General features: G+C 42.3%; 1 protein-coding gene across 3 annotated transcripts; it reads left to right on the top strand.

The window, feature by feature from the left end:
- Window positions 1–1,741: 1,741 nt before the first annotated feature.
- On the top strand, window positions 1,742–22,322 carry PLEK (pleckstrin). 3 transcript variants are annotated; one of them, XM_062573465.1, is made up of 10 exons: window positions 1,742–1,782; window positions 4,309–4,466; window positions 7,561–7,716; window positions 11,046–11,227; window positions 12,389–12,480; window positions 13,249–13,433; window positions 14,575–14,679; window positions 17,833–17,916; window positions 20,177–20,267; window positions 20,978–22,322. In XM_062573465.1, the coding sequence occupies exons 2-10, from the start codon at window positions 4,419–4,421 to the stop codon at window positions 21,115–21,117; spliced, it is 1,083 nt and encodes a 360-aa protein (XP_062429449.1). In that variant the 5' UTR covers window positions 1,742–1,782; window positions 4,309–4,418; the 3' UTR covers window positions 21,118–22,322. The 3 variants fall into 3 exon arrangements, with proteins under 3 accessions (XP_062429449.1, XP_062429450.1, XP_062429448.1); XM_062573466.1 differs by lacking the exon at window positions 1,742–1,782 and adding an exon at window positions 4,018–4,157 and having other exon boundaries at window positions 20,177–20,246; XM_062573464.1 differs by lacking the exon at window positions 1,742–1,782 and adding an exon at window positions 4,018–4,157.
- The last annotated feature ends 168 nt before the right edge of the window (window positions 22,323–22,490 follow it).

Here is a 22,490-nt window from a genome sequence, read left to right as displayed (position 1 = left end):
TTGGATTCCAAGGTGATGTCGATGATACCTGTAATGATCTTTTCATTTTTTCCCCTCTCTTTGATTACTTTTTTTAACATGGTGCTAATTTTGGAAATGCTCTGGGTCTCGGTTTATTTTTGAGAAGTGAATGCAATGCCACAGTCTCTCATTCTCATAAGCATATGTGTGATGCTGTATGGAGCAAATTGTGCTGGGACTCGCACCTGCCAACTTTCAGTTTAATACTGTGGTTCTGTTGAGACCTCTGTGTCCAAGCAGAAGCGGTAAAGGGTGTTAATGAACTATAAAGTTAGACTGTCTTTATTTATCGCCTTCACAAATCACTTGCTTATGTTAATTTTCCTGTGTAGGTAATCGTTTGAACATAAAGCAGTTGATAGAGAGTTTACCTTGAAATGCAGCTTGATTTGCTGGAATGATGCATATTTCTGGAGAACCTATGTGCTCTACAACCAGATCGAGTGGCCTTACAGCACATAAAGCAGAGCAAACATACTTAAAGAACAGCAGTGTGAGGGCTAGTATTGGGAGAAGTGGAGTTAATGTTGCAAGATAAGCAATTGCTCATGTCTTCCTTGCAGCTGATGCATTTATTTGTCTGGATAGTTTGAGCTTTGGATATAAAGGCCATTAGTCTCTCAGCTGGATCCCCTGCTCAAATCGATACAGTTGATCACTTTTTGTTTTGTTTTTTTAATGTTTGCAGGAGCAGGCCCTAATGTGGCAGAAAACAGAATTTTGTGAAGAAGCACAGCAGCAAGATCTGCCATGCAAGAACAGATCACTTGGCAATAAACTGAGCTAAGATGATCAGCTCTGCTGCAGGTTGTGCTATTGCAGCATATGTTTATGACTCTGCATCTCGCACCTTACCTACTTTGGACAGAAATGGGGGAAACAGGTAAAGTTTTACAGCAGGTTTTCATGATGCAAGTTACTTTCTCTTTTTGCCAGATTAAAGCTGTGTCCTCGCCTGTGTGGAGAGCTGGAAGAAATATAGCCCTTCCTCTCTCCTTTATGTCTAGTGCTGCTCTTCAAAAATAGCTGCACAGAGAAGACCTGCATCAGCAGTCCAGCCTGTCCCTTGCACCCCACCATGGCCACCGTATGGCTAAATAGCGTCTTGTTCCACATGAATGACTTAACTGATCAGCATGTCTTGGCTTGGGGGAAGATGAAGGGCTGGTTTCCAAGTGATGATGGGTGATAAATGAAATCAAGCCTCACTGTTAAAAGGATTGTTCCAGTAACATATCTCAGATTAGCAAAAGAACAGGTGAGCTTTGAGGATGAAGTGTAAACAACATAGAGAAAACAAATATTATAAATATTATAAAAATAGTTGCTTCCAGCTAATCCTGGAAGATGATAACTTTATGCTTTGAATTGCTTAAGTAACTAGTAAATTGTGGGGTTACTGGCTGGGTGCCACTATATAATTGCATTTCACACATCTCTAGGGGCTTTTCATGCAGGTAAAAGAGAGGCTGAGTTTTCTTTGCACAGTTTGTTGTTTATCTTTTTTGTTTATCTTTTTCTGTTGGTATTAAACCACTTTTTAATGTAAGGTCACATGGATGTCTTGTGGAAGAGGAGCTGTTCCTGGACCCTGCTTATCATCAGTTTATCATGTAGGGTCTATATTCGTGACTCAGCGCAAACACTGAACTAATAGGAGCTGGAGAGCAGAGCAGAGATTCCTCCTGCTGAGGAGAAGACCTGTGCAAAGACTGCCTAAAGAGAGGAAAATGCTGGCAGATTCTTCTCTCTTAGTACCCCGTAAGTTCTTCCAGCAGGGGAAGAGGTTTCTTTTTCTCAGATCTGAGGGGCAACAAGGTAAGGACAGAAGGAGCAGCTAACTGTGAGCTAGTGCTTGGTCTGTAATGCTCACCCCAAGCTCTGTAGCATTATGGCTTCAAGGCAGCTAATAAAAGGATAATTTGGCTTCCAGAAATATGAAGGAGATTTAGTTTGAGTAGTCTTTGTCAATGACCTGCATTTCTTGGTTATCTGTTCTGTCAGAGCAGAAATAGTGTACATTTTCCCAAAGATGGAACCACTGGAATGAAAGGGAAGAGAAGGAAATAATCCACCTTCTTAGTGCAGAAGAAATTACTTGGCAAAAAAAAAAGACATTATACAAGAAGAGTCTACAAGCTTTGGAGGACATCAAGTATCATTTTAAGGCTTACAGAAGCTGAAGGGAGCCATGCTGGAAACAACGCAAAGAAATTTGAATCTATATCATCTAAAAACTCAGGAATGCATCTTAAATTCATTCCATATCCTGGGGCTGATAGTCAGATTCATTACTGCAAATGTGAAACAAAGCTTTTAACAAAGCTTTTGATCAGTGTTTAGCTTTCCCAAAGATGGAACTCAGCTTTGTTTGGTTTCCAAAGAGCATGAAGCTTACAAGCTATATATAATTTTCTATTTTTCTGTCCTCCACCTAATGATTTTAGAATCTGTTGGCTGGTGTCAAGTATATTTGGCAATCAGAAAATTGAAAAGCATATAATGAATCTTTGACTTGCAAACTACCTAATGGGTGGTTGGTTTGGTCGCAATCTAGGTTTTTTAATGAGAATCAAGGCCGTGGCATAATGTGACTTACATGGGCAAAGAGACAACATAATAAGCTTCTTTAGATTCTGGAAAAGACACTTGAATAAAAACCTGAAAGTATATAAAAATTGCTTGTGACAACTTCACTCAAAGTTATGCTTTGGACAGAAAGTCCTACAAAGCACATGGCCTGAGACTGCTTGTATGGAAAGGTGCTCTCCCTGATGGTGGGACTGGAGAAGTCATTTAAGGAATAGCTAGTTACAAAATGTCTGAGCAGGCTTAAAGCAGAAAATTTGACTTTGGAGCTCACGAGGTGGAAACCCCCTGGCAGCTTCGCTAAAGACTACCCAGATTACTGATCTAATTCTGCAGTCTAGTAGTGCTTTCTAGCCAGCAGAAATTGGTTCTTTGTGGCATAGCAACCATGTAACATTGCCTCTGCAAAGAAGAGAGCAATCCGTTCTCACTGTCCGTGGTTGATAGGACAAAAGTAGCAAGCTGAAATCATGTTGGGAAAATCTTGCTTCAGACAGTGGGAAAAACATTGAGCAGTTGAGATAGTGGAGCGCTAATACAGATTGCCTAGGAAAGAGTGGAATCTCCACCATGGGAGAATCACTAAATAGGCATTGGTGAGGAAAGGCTAGAGAGTCTCTGAGGGCTCTTACCACTTGATCCTCTAGTGCAGACCTTGTCAGACATCTGTATACTCCTGACTAAAAGTTGAGACTAACTGAGCGCCATACGGAGAGCAGGAATTTCTGCCCGAGGAAAGAGTTTTGGAGGGAGAATTCAGCAGTGGAGATTGGAGTGCTGCAGAAGACACCGGCCATGGCCTGTGGAGCACTGCTTTTTGGAGGAAGCTTTATGCCTGCTGGAGTGAAAGACCTTTGCAAAAGGCAGAGGAGACGGACAGTAACTCTGGGCACAGCCCTGATCTCCCTGAGCCCAGCTCTGAAGGTGATTCTGAGTCTTCTGCTTGTGAGATTACTTTGCCCTTGACAATGCAGCAGCCTGCTTATTCCCTCCTATGTGTCACTACCCTTCCCTCCTGTGTGTCACCACCCTTCCTCCTGTTTTGGAAAAAAAAAGAGCGTGACTTTGGTATATATCAACTGAAAAATGCTTTTTCTACCAATCACATACCAAACATAGCTGAATAAGCTCTGTGACAAGTAAAAGATACTCATGGAAAGCTGCGTGCTGTGGTGCTTTGTGTAATGTTAGAGTCAGATACATTTGTGCCTACTAACATCCATGGAACACCTCAACATTAAACTCCAAAACTCGATCAAGTCTGATAAACAGATTGTTTCTGATATCAGCAGAGGGCGCATCATCATTAATACAGCAAGGGTCCTCCTGCTCGCTGTTAACTACGTGCACTGGAAGCAAAGCTTCAAAGATGGGTTGAAGTGACACAGTGACAAAGCTGGTGAGCTGGAAGCAGGTCCATGAGACCCTTTGGCTTGTATCAAGGAGCAGCATGAAACACCATCCTCTTCTTTGTTTTGCTAGAGCTCTTGTGTTTGCAGAGTGGGCCTGAATTCTTGGTTAATGCTTAATTTCCCAGGGTTCTGCAGGTGAGCTTGGCAGCATTTGATGCAGTTGTGCTTTCTGTAGAGCTCTTGCCTGTTGTGTCAGAGAGGCAACCTATAAATATACATGTGCTTCTGCGTTTCCCTATCTGTCACTCTGTAAGAGGAAATGGGCCTGTTTTCATGTGATTACCAGGCAGAGGAACTTGTGAAAGTGACACGGCTGCACTGTAAAAACAGCAGCTCACAGACCCTGCTGCCAGAAGAGCCACTTCTGCTAGACCTGCGACCAGGATTGCCTGAGCCATGGAGCGAGAACCAATGCGAATAAGGGAGGGCTACTTGGTTAAGAAGGTAAGTGGGCAGATTTGATCAGAGTGGAGGAGCAAGCTGCCTGAACATGCTAGAGAAAAGTAGGGAAACTTGCTTTGGTTTCAGGTATTAGAAAAAAATCCTCTCCCCCCCCCCAAAAAAAAAAAAAATGAGGGGGGAGCAAATGAGAACAATTCTCTTAGGACTAAAATGATACAGTATTAGTGATAATAGAAGCATTTACTGTATGCCTCTATTATATCTATTATATCCTGTTAAAATGTTGTAAGATAAGGCATTTTTATATACATTCCAGATGCACCTTTGGGTCAAATGATTTTTGTTGGTGGTGGTGGTTTTTTTTTTTTTTTTTTTTTTTTTTTGGTAAGAAACCCAATGCCTTTATTGTAAACTTGGCAAAACTGGTAACAGCTTGAAGTAGCCATAGCCTTCTCTGTTGCACTTAATCACTGATTTACAGCCAGGAAAGTTTGTGGGACCAAAGAGGTCAGATCACCTGAACCTAGAGACAGAACGTGGGGCCCTTTGGAGAAGGCAGCCACTGCCCTTCTGCAACCTCTGCTGTGGAGTCTTCTGTGGTGGAGCCCACAGCATTAGGTTATGCCTTTTATTTAAATCCTTAGTGAGAGCAGTTTGGCTTACAGCAGTCTAAATAAACAGTGCCAATCCCAGAGCAAGAGAGGAGGTTTGTGCTGTGGAGTCACCGCTTGCCAAAACCAAACTGTCACCCATGAGAAGAGCAGGCTGGATGGATCTCCTAGTTTGGGACCAGTGTTGCAGAGAGGCCCCTCCTTGCTTATATTTCCACTGCTGTTGCAAGGAAGTAAGTGCATAAAGCAGTCTCAAAGCTGCACTTAGGCTGTCATGAGGAGAGAAAGAGCCAAATTCACACTCAGCAGAACGCAGAGCTGTGGCTCCCGTGGCCTCATATACAGAGTATATGCTTGGGGATCAGTGCTTCAGCTGACATAAAGTGACCTGTATAAATGTGGGTCAGACTTCAGTGTTGATTTGTATCAGCTCAAGTCTCCATTTATATGTTCTGTGGGCCCTGTGTCCCCTGTGTCTTCTTCCAAGCAAACATAGAAAATAGCTCATTTTTTAATTAAGTAGTGCTGCAGATGTTAAAAATAGAAGAAGTCCTACCAAGGGAAGTGTTTTAATAGTGGCTAATGTTTTCGGAGAGCTATTCAGAAAACACCCATCTTTATTTGCAGTCCTTGGAGTAAGTGAAATATTTTAATCTAGGAAAATAAAACCAAGCTTTCTACTTGCTTGTCTTTCTCAAGCTGTTTCAGACAAGAATATAACTGGGTTCGGACTTGCTGATAGTGTGGATCTGAGACTGCCAGACTCACCCAGGTTTGCAGTGGCTTTTGTTGGCACAGAGTGTCTGGTCTTCAGGAAGTACTGGACTTGTCTGTTTGTGAGCAGAAGTACTGTAAGCCGTGGTAGCCCCAGGAACAAAAGGAAGATACAGTGGTTCTTGTCTTGGCTCACCATCTTAATTGATTTCCTAGCAGAAAATCAATCAGTGGGCCAGTTTGGATTCTCCAAAGATACTGAACTCTTACGGCTTCATTTTTTTAAAAAAAAACACAGTAGCCCACATATGGTGTCCTGATAAGGGCCTTTTTTTTTTTAGTTCCCAGTTTAGATGGATTTCCAGAGAGCCCTCTGTGTGGAGGTTTTCCTCTGGAAAGTAGCATTCAGTTGTGGGACAACCTCTGATTCCAGTGAGGGCAGTGGAGAGTGGAAGCCGGTCCCACTCTTAGTAAGTTCCCTGCCAATAGTTTTCCCTCTCCATACTGTAGCTGAATGTTAAGTCTGATTCAAGAGTGTGAAAGGCCTTTTTTGGAAGGTAGGACAGGAAAAAGGATGTGACAGATGAAAGCTTCGTTTGGGGAAAAAAAAAAAAAAAAAAAAAAGATTCGGCGTACGTTACCTCTACAGAAATACAAAATTCAGATGAGGCTGTACTCTGCAGAGCTCTCGGGCGTAACAAATCAAAACAAGCCACTTGCGCAGCATGATGGTGGTTGCCTTGCTTCTGTCTGCAGCTTCAGCACTGCTCAGCCATTGTGGTCTGAGGAGGACAAGGATGCTGTGGAGGGAGTTACAAGAGGAGGGATAAGTTGAGAACTTTCATTGTGCCAGACAGAGGAAGAAAAGCCAGTATTTTCAAAGGATGGCCCACAGATCTCCAAGTGCTCTTTTGTAGCTATTCAGAAGAACTCTTAATGTTCAGTGTAACTAGAAATTCATCTCTCTGAGCAGCAAGGGGTATCTGGAATCTGTGACCACTTTTGAAGCTGGCTACGTGGACAGGACCAAGGAGTGCATTTAGTCAAGTTGCAACAAACTGTCACAGTAATCTAGCGCTTAGTCACGTTTACCACCAAGAAACAGGCAGTTCCTCTTTGAAGCCCTGACAGTTTTACTATGTGTTTTGATCTATGCAGGATCTGGCCCTGATTTCATTTTTACATTTCTCATATCTAACATCTGTGTTTTAGGAATGGGAAGCAAAAGCTTTAAAAGATGAAATGAATCATCTTAGTTTCTCACCCTGCAATTGGAGATCTGCGTCTCAGAACTATTCATTACTCTTACAGTTCATTTTCATGTCCTCTAGAAATCCTGACCTATGTGTTCTCTTAACACACAGCCAGGCCTCAAGAGCTTACTATGTTAAAGCACCAAGTCCTAAACATGCCATAGGATGTGCAAAGTTAATGAGATAGTCCTAATGTGCCTCTTCACAGCTGAAATTTTTGTGATTATGGTATTGCCGCTATGTCATCTTAAAGATAGTGATTGAGACAAACTGATACTGAAAATAAATATCTGCTGGTGTAGACGGTGCAGTTTCGAAAAAAACTCATGGTTGGGACAACCAGAGGGGAAAATAATGATAGTCACAAAAATAACAGCAATGCATTTTAACTGCATAATGAGATTGGTGTGATTGTGGTATGTATTCCTGTTTGAGACAACAGATACAGTTATTTTAGAAAGAGTCAGTCAGATTTTGCCCAGAAGATCAAATCTTCATTGGATATAATGTGAACAGTGTTTTACTGGACGTAACATGTATCGTAATTTATTGATACAGGGCAGTATGTTTAATACTTGGAAGCCAATGTGGATTGTGCTCTTAGAAGATGGAATTGAGTTTTACAAGCGGAAGGCTGACAACAGCCCCAAAGGGATGATTCCACTAAAAGGAAGCTCTATTAACAGTCCATGCCAAGATTTTGGCAAAAGAATGGTAAGTACTTTCCTTTATAAAAATGGTTGTTAATATACTGATGGAGGCACTGAAGGGGCACATGGCTGCAGGTTACAGATTCCTTATATTTTTCTGGCTGTGACTCTGACTAGTCATAGAAGCTAACAAGCAGACCTGGACCTGTAGAGTGTTTAAGGGTGTGAAAAATATTCAGGATATTTGAAGAGGAGTGATTCAGAAAGAGATTTTTTTGATCTCTGAATCTGTTGGAGAGCAGAGCTGAATTATACTGTTTTGGGGACACTTTGCAGCTGAATGGAGCAGCTCCATTTATTAAATATAAATCCAGTTGCTAATAGCCACAGAACAAAAGTGTGGGAAACTTTATTTCACAAGCAGTGGAAACATTTAATTATTATCAAAGAGAAATGACTAGCTTGCTTGGACAGGAGGGAGGTGAATGTTCTAATATGAACGTGCAAGTGAAGTAGTGATTTCAAACTGTTCCATTTTCATTTGGTAACTGCCCATCCCCATATACTTGATATTCATGTAATCTGTATTAGTCACACATTACCTTTGACTTCCTCTTTTGCAAACCATGAATAATAAAGGTGAAACATACTTAGGTCTAATGATGATAGCATGGGGCAGGAGCATTAAATAACCAAATAAAGGACCAGAAATCAAATATATAGATCTGCACACATTTAAATCTAATTCTGCTGGTTTGAAACTGTGTTCCTAGACTGGCTCAATTAGCACAGATCTCCTTACTCTACATGTGAGCTATAACTCATGGTGGGGAGAGTACTATGTTCAAGAGCATCATAGATCCTATGCTGTAAGACTAGAAATCAAGCTTTCCTCACAAAGCGTTTGCTTCCAGACAGATGATTCTTTTTTCTAATCTCCCACAGGAGCACTTGAAACTTAAATCAATATTGGTCTGTACTGGTTGCTTGGAAATGTCATTACCACGTTTAACAACAATAAAAGGATAATTCAGCAGCATATGTACATGCTATAAAATAAAAAGGTCTGAAGTGTTCGATGTCTGCTGAACTCGGAGTGAGGGAGATTCGTGCTTGCCCGAAGGTTTGCTGGGGGATTTACTAGTTTGCAGAGGCTATGCTGCAGTGAGTCTGGAGCAGAGGGTGGCTGAAGCCTGTGAGGCGCTTGCTTTCAACTTCAATGAGGTTATGCCTTCTGGGCTAGCATGTAAAATTCATGTGCTGTGTTCACTAATAGAAGGAAATACAGTTCCTGGTTATGAGTTTCACTGAGGTAGGACCTGTCATTGGGACTGTTCTTTTAAGTTACTTTTAAATAGTTACTTCCCAATATTCCTAAATCTATTGATGTATTCCTTGAAAATACAGTATCTTAGATTTATAGCTTTACTATACTGTTGAATTCAAAGCTTCTGTGTTCCTTTCTGTGTTCTAGTTGATTACATGCTAAAACATACAGTTCTGCTTTCTCTGAGAATTATTCTGGTTCCTTTTGGTTCTCACTTGTTCACTTCCTATGGCTAAAAATGAAAGTATGTTTTTAGGACAGGAGTTCTGAGAAGTGTGATAATTCTTGTTAGGTCAGCTTTAAGTCTAGTCTCACTCATCTGGGCCCAGTTTGGGAGTAGTGAATACCAAACAATGAACAGACTTTTATATCCGATTATATTTCAGCTTTTTAAATCAGATTGGATCCTTGCATTAAGACCTAGCTGAAACCAATAATTTATGTACAAGGTACTTCACTAACATGCTTTTAAAACCAATTGCCCAAAGGCAGGTGCTGAGGTGAAAGGGAAAAGGAAGCAATCTTTGATTTGCTAAGCAGAGCTATAGCTGACTGTATGTTTTGAGATTTTATTTCAACATCCAATCACTGCTGTTCACAATTGAAGTTTGATCATTGCTTAATGTGATATTCTAGAATTTGAAACTTAACCTCTTCACCAATTTCAGAGGATTCTTGAATATTTAGCTTAGAGGTCTAAGTTTTCTGATAGCTAGAGGTGGAAGGAAAAAAGCTTTTCTAGTCTCTTCTGTGTACTGGAAACAAAAAAGCTTCTCTAACATTTCAGTGTGCATTGCTTCTCAGTTCCTCCATTCAGAGAACCCTAATTGCCCCCTTGGTTAAACCTGCTTTTGCACTTTGTTCCGTTCTGGTGTTGCAGAGTGTTAGCGTGACACTTGTCTGTTTGGATTTTTAGAGATCTGCCTGGCTACTTTAAACAAGCACTGTTCACTGAAGGTGGGTGTTACTGGAAACCTGAGCAATGTCAGAAAAGAGTCAGTTACTTTTTTGTTTGAAAAGGATTTTTGAGTATTCAGGGCTTTGCAATTTTGAAATCTTTCTTCCACTGAAGACAGTGGGACTTCTGCACAATTTCAGGGTGTCAGAATTTGTTTACCATTGGCAGTGATCTGAAAGATTTGTTTTGGGGAAGCTCAGAATTATACCATGTACAAAAGCAGGCTTCAGTAGACTTGTAAATGGTGTTTCGGTTTCATTGCAGTAGATTCACTGATTCACAGATTCACTGAGCTTTACCCTATGACAATCAAAATCTGTTGTGTTTATTCTAATACAATTATGGAACAAATTACAATTCCACTTGCGGGAAACTATATTTTAAAGGAAGTGGAAGCCCTCTTGTTTGAGTAAATAAATCTAGATTTTTCATCCAGAATATCACTGAATGAAAACGAGATCAAGCAATCTGAAGCTTGTGTGGCTTTTTCTTTTTTTGAGGTTGGTGAGCTTTTTCCTGCCTAAAACTCCTTTCTAAAGATCTATTATCTCTTTTTTAGCAACACAGTATTTCCATCGTTGTGAATGTGTTTTAATAGGCAGTGATCGTAAGGTGTAGCTAAGGTTTGACTATACCATCTCCCCACCAAGCCCTTAAAGGTGTGCTAGGCTGCAACTTTGTTCAGTTCCTCCCCAGTATGATTGCGTGCATTTCTCACCCAGTGTATCAGTAACTGAGCAGCATGATGCAGGCTTTTGTCCAACTTAAGAATGATCACACCTCTACATTAAGACAAGCTTACACCCACTGTAAGCCTGCAGAGGCTGGGCAGTTCAGTCTTTTAGCTGTGTTAAACTTCACAGCAAAAGTTAAAATCAACAGCTTTGTCAGTGCCTTGACTGAACTGACAACATCTGGAGTGTCCAGTGGGAGTCAGTGAGTTCTTGTTTTTCTGCAGAGTTTTTTGGTGTTAACTGTGGAAATGTCTAAGACATTTTCCATACGGCCTCAAACACAGGTAGGCTGTATATGTAGTGATGAAACTAGAGTAATTGTACTTACCTGGCTACAAAAAAGTAACTTTAAAAAACATCATTTGTCATTGCAGTTTGTTTTCAAGCTCACTGCAGCCAAACAGCAGGACCATTTCTTCCAAGCTGCCTACCTGGAGGAGAGAGATGCCTGGGTACGGGATATCAAGAAAGCTATTCATTGCATAGATGGAGGCCAGAGATTTGCTAGAAAATCCACAAGAAAGTCGATCAGACTGCCTGAAACAATCAACCTGAGGTTTGTTCTCATATGGAAGACGTGTGTGTCCATGTTACCTATCCAGTTTCCCTCAGAGTCCTTTCTGCATGACTAACTGTTTCAGGGGACAAAGCATGGTAGAAATGAGCTAGCTAGCAATCAGAACTGGGAAGATCATTTTTGAACATGTTATTTTTTTATCAAAACATGTTATTTGTCAAAGGATTTTGCTGATAAGGAGGTTTCTGAGCACACCGCAGTGCAAAAGGATTGCCAACCAAAATTATGATTCTTTCAGGAGAGGCATTTTTATACAACTGTGTTTTGTAAAAAATATTTCAAACTTGTTCTTTGTTTTCCAGACAGATGTTGCTGTTAGCAATAATTCTTAGATGAGGGAGGGAGAGCGGGGTCTGACAGAGAACTTGTAGCTGGCAGAAGGAGCCAAGGAGAGATAAAGGGCATACACAGGAAGCCATCTGCTAGTCTCTGGTTTATAAAGTAAAGACAACATATTTTCTGCCTCTGAGGAGTAAATACTAGGGTACGAATGAGTCTGCAGTGCTCCTGGGAGAGCTATAAAACTGCATAGGGCCAAGTTCTAACTAAATCAACTTCACTGGTTTCAGCAGAGAGTCACCCTGACTGAATACCAATCCATAGGACTTGGCCTGTGGCATTTAGTATTTGGCCTGCTTATCACTTCAGAGCCCCGAGGAATTAGAGTTTTGAGCAAGTGAAAAGCAGGTGAGAGGAAGGAAATCAGACCAGCAGTAACTGACATTACTCAGGGCTTCGGAAAGCGTGGAGACTTTGGAGATGTCATTGTTGCACGTCTCCTGCTCTGCCGAGGACCTTAGGGGGAACATAGCAAATCAGTGAGCTCTGGTATCAGCACTGGGGTTGCGGGGCCCTGCAAAAGAGCTTGCAGCTGTGGGTGTTCCTCTGTTCACACTACAGTCACCACAAATTGTTCTAGTCTCAAAATGGGATGGGGTAAGCCCTGGCCTTTGTGTACTTATTCTTCTGCTCCTGCAGCTGTGGTAGATATGTGGTGAGGCCTCAAGGCTTTGTGCAGCCAACTTTACAGGAGATTGTGATGCCAGCAAAATATGAGGAACTCAGTAAATGAGGGCTATTGTACCGGTTGGCTAAAGCTTTCTGTTTTCTAACCATTCCTGTGGTTCTTTTTCTGCACAGTGCTTTATACCTTTCAATGAAAGATCCTGAAAAGGGAATAAAGGAGTTAAAGCTGGAAAAAGATAAAAAAGTGTTCAACCACTGCTTTACAGGTAAGGAGATCTTGTTCCCCATTTTCACACAGCAAAAGGGGCAGAGGGCCAAGAGGGCAAAGATAGACAAAAATAGCTCTAAGCTTTGAGAACACAGAGAAGTCTGAGAAGAAAATCTGTCAGAGGTTTCCTTAATCAACACAGAAGATGCTCAAAGGATGAATTTTGAAAAGCTGTTCAGATATGGCCATGGTAGGCTGGAGAGGAGGGCAGGTATTATACCCTGCCCTGAAAAAGAACTAGTGCCAGAAAGATTGAAATAAGTCTTTGTAGAAAATTGAATAACACACTTATCTCCAGCTGAATTATTCCACTCTGAATTCTTGATCAACAAACTGCCACACTGTAATGCCTATCTTGCTCCAAGTCAAATCTGTGGGTGCTAAGGTCAACAGTCACCATTTCTAAGATGCTATGTCAGGGCATAGCAGCTCAGAAGACTGCCTTCTCCAGGCTTGGCTGTCTGTAGTGCTTCTTCATTCCCTAACACTGAGGTTTCCCAGCTCAGCCCTGCATCCTTTTCCATCTCTTTTCTCCCTGAGGTACAATGTTCAAGAGTTCTGCTGGCCCCCTCCCATTACTCATGGTGGCTGTACCTCACTGGATGATCAAGGCACCTCTCCATATTAGCTCTCTCTGTTGTCCCTGAGAATAACTTCTAGCAGACTGGTGAATAGATGGAGTAGGTTTGTTGCCTGTGTATTGTTAGCATTCTTCATGTCTGTCTTGGTTTGTGGCTAATAGTCTTGTTGATTCCCTTGTAACCAGGCACCTGTGTGATTGACTGGCTAGTATCTAGCAACTCCATCCGAAATCGCAAAGAAGGCCTCATGCTTGCCTCTTCCCTCTTGAATGAAGGCTACCTACAGCCTGCAGGGGATACATCTAAGGCTGCTGCAGAGGGACTCTCAGACACTCCCTTCTTAGATCTCAGCGATGCCTATTATTATTTTGTGAGTGTTATATTCTGGTTTTCTCTTGTCTCAGCCTGTCAGATGCTCAACTTTCTCAGGTTTATTGGGTTTCTTAAGTCTTGGAGGAAAGATTGTCTAGAGACAGAGAGATCCATGTTCATTTCCTTTCTCTATGTGGCATTCAGAATGAAGTTGCTCAGTTTAATATTTGTAAGCAGTCAGTTTTCCTCACACCCTTTTTAAGTGTGATCTGAGGGCTGAGGTCAAGCTGGGTTCTTTCTAACTTAGATTTTGTTCCCAGCAGTTTCAGCAGTGACCAGAAATTAGTGACAACCAGCATTGCTGGTGAACACCGGCAGTGACCGCTAAAATTCCGCTGATGATTCAACGGCCAGGGAAGGGAGTAATTCATTATCATGTGATTTCCTGGAGTGGCACAAGCTGCAAACTCATTTTTGTGTGTTTAGCCATCAGATCTGACTCGGCACACAGTGGCACAGGCTTGACTGTGAGCAAAGAGGCAAACTTATTTTTTTAATATCCCCAGCCAGACCACCTGTCCTTAAAGGCTTGCCCAGCCTTTTCAGTTTAGTACTTCATACTCTGTGCTTTGATTACAAGAACTTGCAATATCACAATCATGGCTAAATACTCTTTTAAAGATATTTGGCTTATGAACTTAGGCTAACAAAAATGAATTCCTTCTGCCAAGTAAGAATATTTAAATATTCAATTCTCTTTATGTTTACCATGTAGTCGTTTGACTTCAGCAAAATGAATCTCCCATCATTTCATTTGTTTTCCTAGAATATCTCTGTGGTAAGGAGATCTTGCCTGGGCAGAAATGGAAGCATAGACACTGCTAGCAGCTTTGGCCATCAGAATTTCTTATTACCTGGACATGTGGTAGTCCGTGTGCACTCTGCTTGCTTTCACCTTGATTTCCAATTTGAGTCAGTACCAGTGAGATCCATGGTGTGCAGTGCCACCTCATACTAAAATGCTTCCATGGTGACTTGGAGAGCTCCTCAGCTTCACTAGGAAATTTTCCAGTGAAAGGCTTGATTCTTGGCTGGCAAAAAACAGGCTGGAAGGGGGCCAAAGAAAGGCCATATTATACATGTACGTATACATACAGCAGTTGTGTGTGACTTCTGAAATCTCTCTTGTGTTTATGCAGCCAGACAGTGGCTTTTTCTGTGAGGGGAATTCTAGCGATGATGATGTGGTCTTGAAAGAGGAATTCAGAGGCATGGTGGTCAAACAAGGATGCTTACTGAAACAGGTCAGTATTTTATATTCCATTCTGTCACTGGAATGATGCTGCATGAATACAAGGGTATTTTTGTACATTTCCACACTTGCCAGGTTTAATCTGTGTCACACTTCCCTTTACACAGAACCATTTCTGTACCAAAATGGCAGCACTTGTGTCAAACTTTGCAAGGTTTATTGCTCTTACTACAAAATATTAAGATAGTTTATAGTCTTAACTTGACAAGAAAGAATGCTTAATCAGAAGATGTATCAAATAATTGGAACTGAACTCAAGTAAAAAGGCTCCCCATGCAGTGTTCCTCTGGACACAAAAATATATATTCAGATGCCATCTTTTTCATCATACCTGGAAAAATAAGTCCTCTTAGTCACTAATGTTTGATCCTTTCCCATCTGTAGAGGATAGAAAATAACTGTGTGTCTTCCTTTCCAGTCAAACTTTAAACCAGAGAGTGAATGTCAGTATAAGGTCCTTACTAATGCCTTTGCAATCAGATATTAGCAAAGCAAAAGCAGGACCAGGATTCTCCAGTTATTTTAACAGGATGGAGTAGGAAAACAGAAAAGCCCGTAGGATAAGATTATAAAGTACTGTAATGTTAGATCAGACACAGTTTTTAAATTTGCTGCCCTGTCTGGGAGTGGTGAGGCATATGTTGAGCTCTGATGAGTACCCAGGTTCCTCTCAGAGGATGAATCACCCCTTGGTGTGATATGATAACCCAGTTGTGTAGGAGAGCAAGCCAAAACCATGTGCAGGGGTGTTTTTCAATGTATTTGCAATATGAGGGTGACCAGCATTGCTCAAACTGGCCCACTGGGATGATAGTTCACTTGAGCATTGAAGCAAAAGAGATGTAAGACAGCTATAGCATTGAGCTCTTCTGCTGCAGATTGGCAGGTAATGCTGTACCAGGTACAACTCTGTGTCTCTAAATACCACTCCCCTTTCAGAGAATGACTTGTGACTTCTGTCAGGTTATGCTGAAGCAGTTTAAATATTAATCCAGCTGTTCATCTTACCTCTCTGCTGGATGATATTATCCCTGTGGCAGAATCAGTAGAACAGGCTGCATGTCTGCTCTTCTCAATTCCTGTGAGGGCCTGGAGTATTAAATTGATGATATCTGCAATTATTAGGCTGGGTTGGGAACAGTGGTAGTTTAGGCAAGGGCTGTAGTCTCCAGAAGTGGCTAGAAGCAGAAACTGTTTAAGTCACCTCTGCATGATCTTTAATGTCCATAGTATGAATCACTAAGTCATATCAGCTGGAGCCTTAGGACCTGTTGCAGGACTTCCTTCAACTGTTGTGCAGGTGCAGATACCAGGGCACATAGATGTCATTGTAATGTATGATGGGTGCTGTTAAAATGTCTGTAGTACTGTTAACTGAAGAGAGATAGTGGCTGCTGTGCTGCTGCTTCTTTGAACATTCTCTTAGCCCCTTTTCAGGGGAACTGAGAGAGAAAAAACACCTTTTAATGTTTTGTGTGTGTGTATGCTCCTGCTAGCTCACATAGGAGCCGGTGCTTTAGAATGGATACCTACTTCCTCTTGAAGTCTGGTGCCTTGAGTGATACCAGAAAATATCTATTGGAAATATAAGTAATTTTTGGTGCTGCTCACTTGTATTTCTCTTGCTCAACCACAGTACTCAAAAGAAATGAAAGAAGTTAGGTATGAGTCTTTCTGCTAACGTTTACCCTGTCACGTTCATCTCTGTTTAGTTAGTAAGAACTCCCTTGTAAACAGCAGTAGTTAATTGAGAAACTAATATTTTGAAGTGCTGAGAGGAAATGATTCACAACAGCCTTCTACCAGTGTTAGTCTGGCTATGGGAGCCTGCTGTGAACTGTGGATCATTACTTGGAAGTGTCACTGCTTCTGCTGCAAATGCCTGTTTTCAAGACTGACATGATGGCTGGGGAAAATCCGGATCTGTTGTGAAGTGCTGTGAACCAGTTCCCCAGGTTACCTTGATGTGAGCACCACAACATGAGTACAGCTGGGTCAAGCTTGCCTGATCAGAGGATCCGGATCCCTTGACTGTCTCACAGTCTGCAGCTTTTGTGGTTACTCATCAGACTCAGGCTGTGAATGGCAGGGTGTGCATATTCACTGGAGGAAGCATTTCCCAGCTTCCTGGAGAAAGGGGTAGGACTGGATGAACTGGACGTAGTCCATGAGTGTTTGGGGTCCACAAGTCCATGAGGTCATCAGCTGTGACCCATGCTGAGCTATATGATGATATCTCCAAGAGCTAGAGAGCACTTACAAATCAGCTCTGGTTGGAGCTGGTGGACTAAAGGTCAAGGCAGCTTTTGATAATATGATTTAGGTGCCTACACAGCTTAGAGTTAAATCTATGTGCAGACTTTGTGCTTGGTCTGCTGTACCTGACTTCTTTCTAGGTGGCATCCTCACCTGTGCGGGAGGCATTCAGGGACCAGGCACATTGCAGTGCTCAGGGCGATACCCCGGGAGGGCTGGATGCCTGAGAATGGTGTTACTGGAAGGTCACAGGTTGGTGGGAAAGCTTCTTACACCAGCCAGTAAGAGATGCTGAGGAGAATGGTTAGGATCTGAACCCTGCTGCTAAAAGCAATGAGGCATCTACTTCCATATTGAGAGGTGGTGGTATTTCTGCTTGAGTTTCTGAGCCATCAGCCCTCTCCAGCAGTTCTGTGCGTGAACCGGTTTAGGCTTTTTTTTTTTCCTGTTTGTTTGCAGTGGGAGAGGGGCCTTCAGATCACTGTTGCCAACACTCCAGGGTGCCTACCTGCAAGATATTTCACAGACACGTTTTGTTGCAAGCATTTAAGCCTAAGCCTCACAGATCTTATGTGAGTGTCATAACTACCAAGCTCTGAGATGTTTTTAGGAGAATCTTCCATACTGGAGCTGTGTATAATTCACTTTGTACAAAAAGAAAAAAAGAGAAATTAATTCGATAGCCCAGGTTTTGGGGCAGTACGGTGGGATGCAGAAAGGCCAGATTCAAGTCCCTGCTCCACTGTGTATTTTTTTGTGCAAAATATTCATCTTTTCCCCTTCTATATTTGTGTGTTCTCTCATATGTGTGTGGGGTATGGGTATGTGCTGGCTGTAAGCACATGTAGGCAAAGCAGTTCATGACATCCATGTTTTTGAATTTTTCCAGGGACATCGGAGGAAAAACTGGAAAGTGAGAAAGTTTGTTTTAAGAGATGACCCTGCATATCTTCACTACTATGATCCTGCTGGAGTAAGAAACATTTGGTCAACTGTTGTTTATTTCTGTTTATTTTGGCTAAAGCCAAAATTTTCTTGTAGAAATATCTGAATGGAATATGTGCTTGAGAATGTCTGATGGGGAAGGCCAAGTGGAACTATTTGTGCTCACATTGCTTGGCAGCTCTCTGGAAAAGTGGAGAGAAGGATGGTTTCCCAAGCTGCCAAGTCAGGATGGGAAGTGCCATTCAGAGCTGGGAAACAGGCAGCACTGAACTGTGCTCTCACCTCTTCTTTGTGATTAATGAAAATAAAGATATACTCTCATTTGATTAAAATTAACAAGGTTAGAAGAGCAAATGAAAACAGCGCAGTCATTTTGCAGTTTATAACTAAAGTATTTTCTGTGTCAGGCTGAGTCATGGTGTTCCATTTTTGTGTTAATACAATGGGCCAAACTCTGCCCCAAGAAATGCATTACCATGAGCAAAGCCTGTCCCACAAAGCTAGCATTCAGGCAGGCTCAGCCCACAGGGTTTAGTTTGCCCTGCCTTGCTGCAGGAGCAGTGCCATTGTACTGTGAGTTAGAGGTGCTTTAGGCTATGCCTGTCCCCCTTGGCAGAGGCAGCCTAGACACACTGGAGAATCAGCCTTGAGGAGTTTGATCTCTCTATTCCCAGCATGCTTCTCCCAATCCAGGCTTCCCCCATGAAAGGGCTGAGATATGTCAATGCACAGAGACTGCTTGCTTCAGGCTTATGCCAGCAAAAATGCTTTTTTATGTGTTCTTTGGCTGTCACAGTCCTGAGGCATGCAAGAAGGCCAAATTTTAAGTAAGGGTATAGTTGCTTCTGCTGCTTGATAAAGGCATTTCTAAGGTCTATTCTTCTTTCTGATTATCTACACTTTCTATTCACTGATGAAATTGAAATAGAGCTTATGGTTGGCACAGGGCTTGTATCATAGAATCATAGAATCAGTAAGGTTGGAAGGGACCTCTGGAGGTCATCTAGTCCAACCTCCCTGCTCAGCAGGGTCACCTAGAGCATGTCAGACAGGGTTGCATCCAGGCGGGCCTTGAAGATCTCCAGAGAAGGAGACTCTACAACGTCTCTGGGCAACCTGTGCCAGTGCTCCATCACTCTCACAGGGAAGAAATTCCCCCTCACGTTCAGGCAGAACTTCCTGTGGTTCAGTTTGTGCCTGTTGTCTCTTGTCCTGTCACATGGGACAACTGAAAAGAGTTTGTCCCCATCCCCATGACACCCTCCCTTCAGGTGCTTACAGACACTGATAAGATCCCCCCTCAGTCTTCTCTTCCCCAGGCTGAAGAGGCCCAGCTCTCGCAGCCATTCATCAAGAGGGCAGGTGCTCCAGCCCTCTGATCATCTTTGTAGCCCTACGCTGGACTCTCTGCAGTAGCTCCATGTCTCTCTTATACTGGGGAGCCCAGAAGTGGATGCAGGACTCAAGATGAGGCCTCCCCAGGGCTGAGTAGAGGGGCAGGATCACCTCCCTCCACCTGCTGGCAACACTCTTCCTAATGCCGCCCAGGAGACCATTGGCCTTCCTGGCCACAAGGGCACATTGCTGCCTCATGGTCAATTTGTCATCCACCAGCACTCCCAGGTCCTCCTCTGCAGAGCTGCTCTCCACAAGGTCAGCCCTCAGCTTGTACTGGTGCCTAGGATTATTTTTCCCTAGGTGCAGGACCCAGCACTTGCCCTTGTTGAACCTCAGGATGTTCCTCTCTGCCCAACCCTCCAGCCTCCCCAGGTCTCTCTGAATGGCAGCACAGCCCTCAGGTGTGTCAGCCACTCCTCCCAGCTTGGTAGCATCAGCAACCTTGCTGCGGAGGCACTCTGTCCCCTCATCCAGGTCATTGATGAAGAAGTTGAGCAGGATGGGACCCAGTGCTGACCCCTGGGGGACTCCACTAGCCACGGGCCTCCAACTAGACTCCACACCACTGATGATGACCCTCTGAGCTCTGCTTTTCAACCAGTTCTTAAGCCGCCTCACTGTCCACTTGTTTAACCCACACTTCCTCTTGCATATTCACTCAGGAGATACAAAATATTCTGCAGACCCTGAATTTCAGCAGAGATTCTATATTCACACACAGGTCTTCCCCCCTCCACCCAATATCCCTCACAGTCTGAGGATCCCCTGTTTTTCAGAGATGACATGTTCAGTTCTGAAATATTCTTGTTTCTGTTATGGAATTGTAGTCAGATGTTGACATGTGATTGGTTTTGGAAATGTATTTCATTTTGATTTCCTATCCACCCTAGGGAGAAGATCCACTAGGAGCAATTCACTTGAGGGGCTGCGTGGTCACAGTAGTGGAAGATATGCCAGACTGTAAGGAACCATGTTCAAAGAGTTGTGTGATACATTTTAGTGCATCCTTTCTGTCTGTGTGAAGTCATAAATGGTTTGAGTCAAAAACAATCTATTTGCAATGATTCAATAATTCTAGTAGCTAGGCTCTCTACTGATGTGTTAATTACTGGAGAAGGATACTGTGATAAAGATAGAAGGTTAGAGATGGTTATGCCAATGAATTGTTACTCTATATATGCTATCCCCTGCTAAAACTATCTCTTTTGGCAACAGCAATGCTTAACTATTGCTGTAAGGAATAAGGACATCCATTCCAGGCATTTTTGTCTCTCTGAGAGACAGACTGTCATTCTTGGCAAGGAAGTCTGTCATCTCAACACCAGTGTAGGCTGCACTGCCAGGTGTGAAAAGAGCCAGAGACTTCTCTGTGAGCTTAAATGTCTTTTCTCTGTAGCTTGCAAGGCACTGCTGGGTTTGAGGCATATGACCTGGCTGCAAGGTTGCAGATCCTTCCACAATTGGGGATCAGTTCAACAGAGTCTCTTGAAAGTGGAATGTGCAGAATTAATATTTCTTTTTCTTCGTGAGAGAGACAGATCTCATGGGCTTGAAGTTGTGAACTGTTTGCAAAGGCATGATCAGACACAGCTGTAAAAAGTCAGGAAATGCCTTTATGGTGTGTAAAAACAGAAACATTGTAAATACAAGACTTCGTTCTCTTAACTGACTTCCTTATTTCTTCCCTGTAGCCAAGAAGTATGATATTGACAATAACCTGTTTGAAATCATCACCTCAAATGAAATCCACTATTACTTGCAAGCAGCCTCATCCGCAGAGCGTACAGAGTGGATCAAAGCAATTCAGGCAGTTGCTAGAACTGGGAAATGAAGATGATCTGCCAGCAAAATGATAGACAACCCAAATCGATTACTCCAAACAAAACAGAAATTTTAACATTTCACTGAAAGAATGTAATATCATCCAGAAAGGCCTCCTAAGGCTTGTGGGTTGCGGGAGGGTACGTTTCAATTCTGTAGTGGGCACTAACAAACTAACATACCTGCTACTTTTTAATGGGAATATTTTGCTAAATTGTATCATAGAACGTGCCTTATTAGTGTGTGCTTCTTTATAATAATTAGAATACCTTGGGTAGCCTACCTTATGCCTCTCTCTTCCCACTACTGATGGTGTGGGTTTCACCATTAACAGGGGACATAATCATGTCACTAATTGTAAGGGACTCAACTAGTCACCTACCATTCAGCCTACGTTGTATATTAGTGTCTTCAGATTAATTCAAAGACTTCCCAAGACAAAGACCTTACACTTTCTTATTCACTAGCCAATCTCTCTACTGTTATGTTCACCAAGACTGATAGTGCCACAAAGACAAGGAAAGAAATGAATCCACTTGGAAAGCTGATCCACTCCTTTTTAATAGCACTTCAGTGTTAAGGAAGGAAGAATTCTGGCAACTACAGAAACACTGTTCTCAAAGCAAGTACAACTTAGTGACAGCAGTATGAGTTTCCACACAGGACTCTCCACCCATTGCACTCGAAGCATGAGGCAACCTCAGTTCATCTTCTGTATCTACCTGATTCTGACCTTTGCTAAACTTTTCTGCGCCAATCTGTGCTGATACCATTGTTTCAATTAATTTGGGTGTCCAAATCAGTTGCTAAGGTGTCATGTACCCCAGCCTGACCCAAGATTCTTGAGTCAAGAATCTTGCAGGAGAAGGGCAAGGATCCATAGGTTTTTGGAGCTACTGAATTGAGTGTTTATGTTTTTTTCCCTACTGCAACATACGCAATGCTTGGTTCTGTATTTTAAGCCTGTAAGAGAAACCTTGTGCTTTTTATAATTGGAATAAACATTTGCTTTTGATAGGGTCAGTTTATTTGATCAGTCCTTATATTTTTGTTTGACTGTACATACCAAACTTCAAAGGCTTTAAGCTTTAAGCAAGAGTTTAAAGTCAAAGTAGTGTCAGATTCTGTGTGTTAGCCCACTCCTGCTGTGGACTATTGTTTCTGATTGTAAGTAAACTTAAAAACTTTTAAAATTTAGTTCTTAGATGCAATGAGTTACCTTATCCTTTCAAATTCTTATTCAGGTCAGTCTAAAAATAAACCTGGAGCTAAAACTTCTGTTCATTTCTGCATCACTATATCTCTATCCAGAAACTGCATGTACACCACAGAAATAAGCTAGGAGAAGAGAATCAGATATTGCTGCTACTTTGGCTGAGGGCA

This window comes from Rhea pennata, chromosome 3 (assembly GCF_028389875.1).
Source record: "Rhea pennata isolate bPtePen1 chromosome 3, bPtePen1.pri, whole genome shotgun sequence".
Taxonomy (NCBI): Eukaryota; Metazoa; Chordata; class Aves; order Rheiformes; family Rheidae; genus Rhea; species Rhea pennata.
Note: the sequence above shows the minus strand (reverse complement) of the source record. Positions and strands in the feature narration are given on the sequence as shown.

Excerpts from the sequence above, each read along its gene's own strand:
- PLEK (XM_062573465.1), top strand. The coding sequence starts at position 4,419 with ATGGAGCGAGAACCAATGCGAATAAGGGAGGGCTACTTGGTTAAGAAG. Across the intron at positions 11,228-12,388 it reads CCTGAAACAATCAACCTGAG|TGCTTTATACCTTTCAATGA; the intron begins GTTTGTTCTCAT and ends TTTTCTGCACAG. Across the intron at positions 20,268-20,977 it reads TAAGGAACCATGTTCAAAGA|CCAAGAAGTATGATATTGAC; the intron begins GTTGTGTGATAC and ends TCTTCCCTGTAG.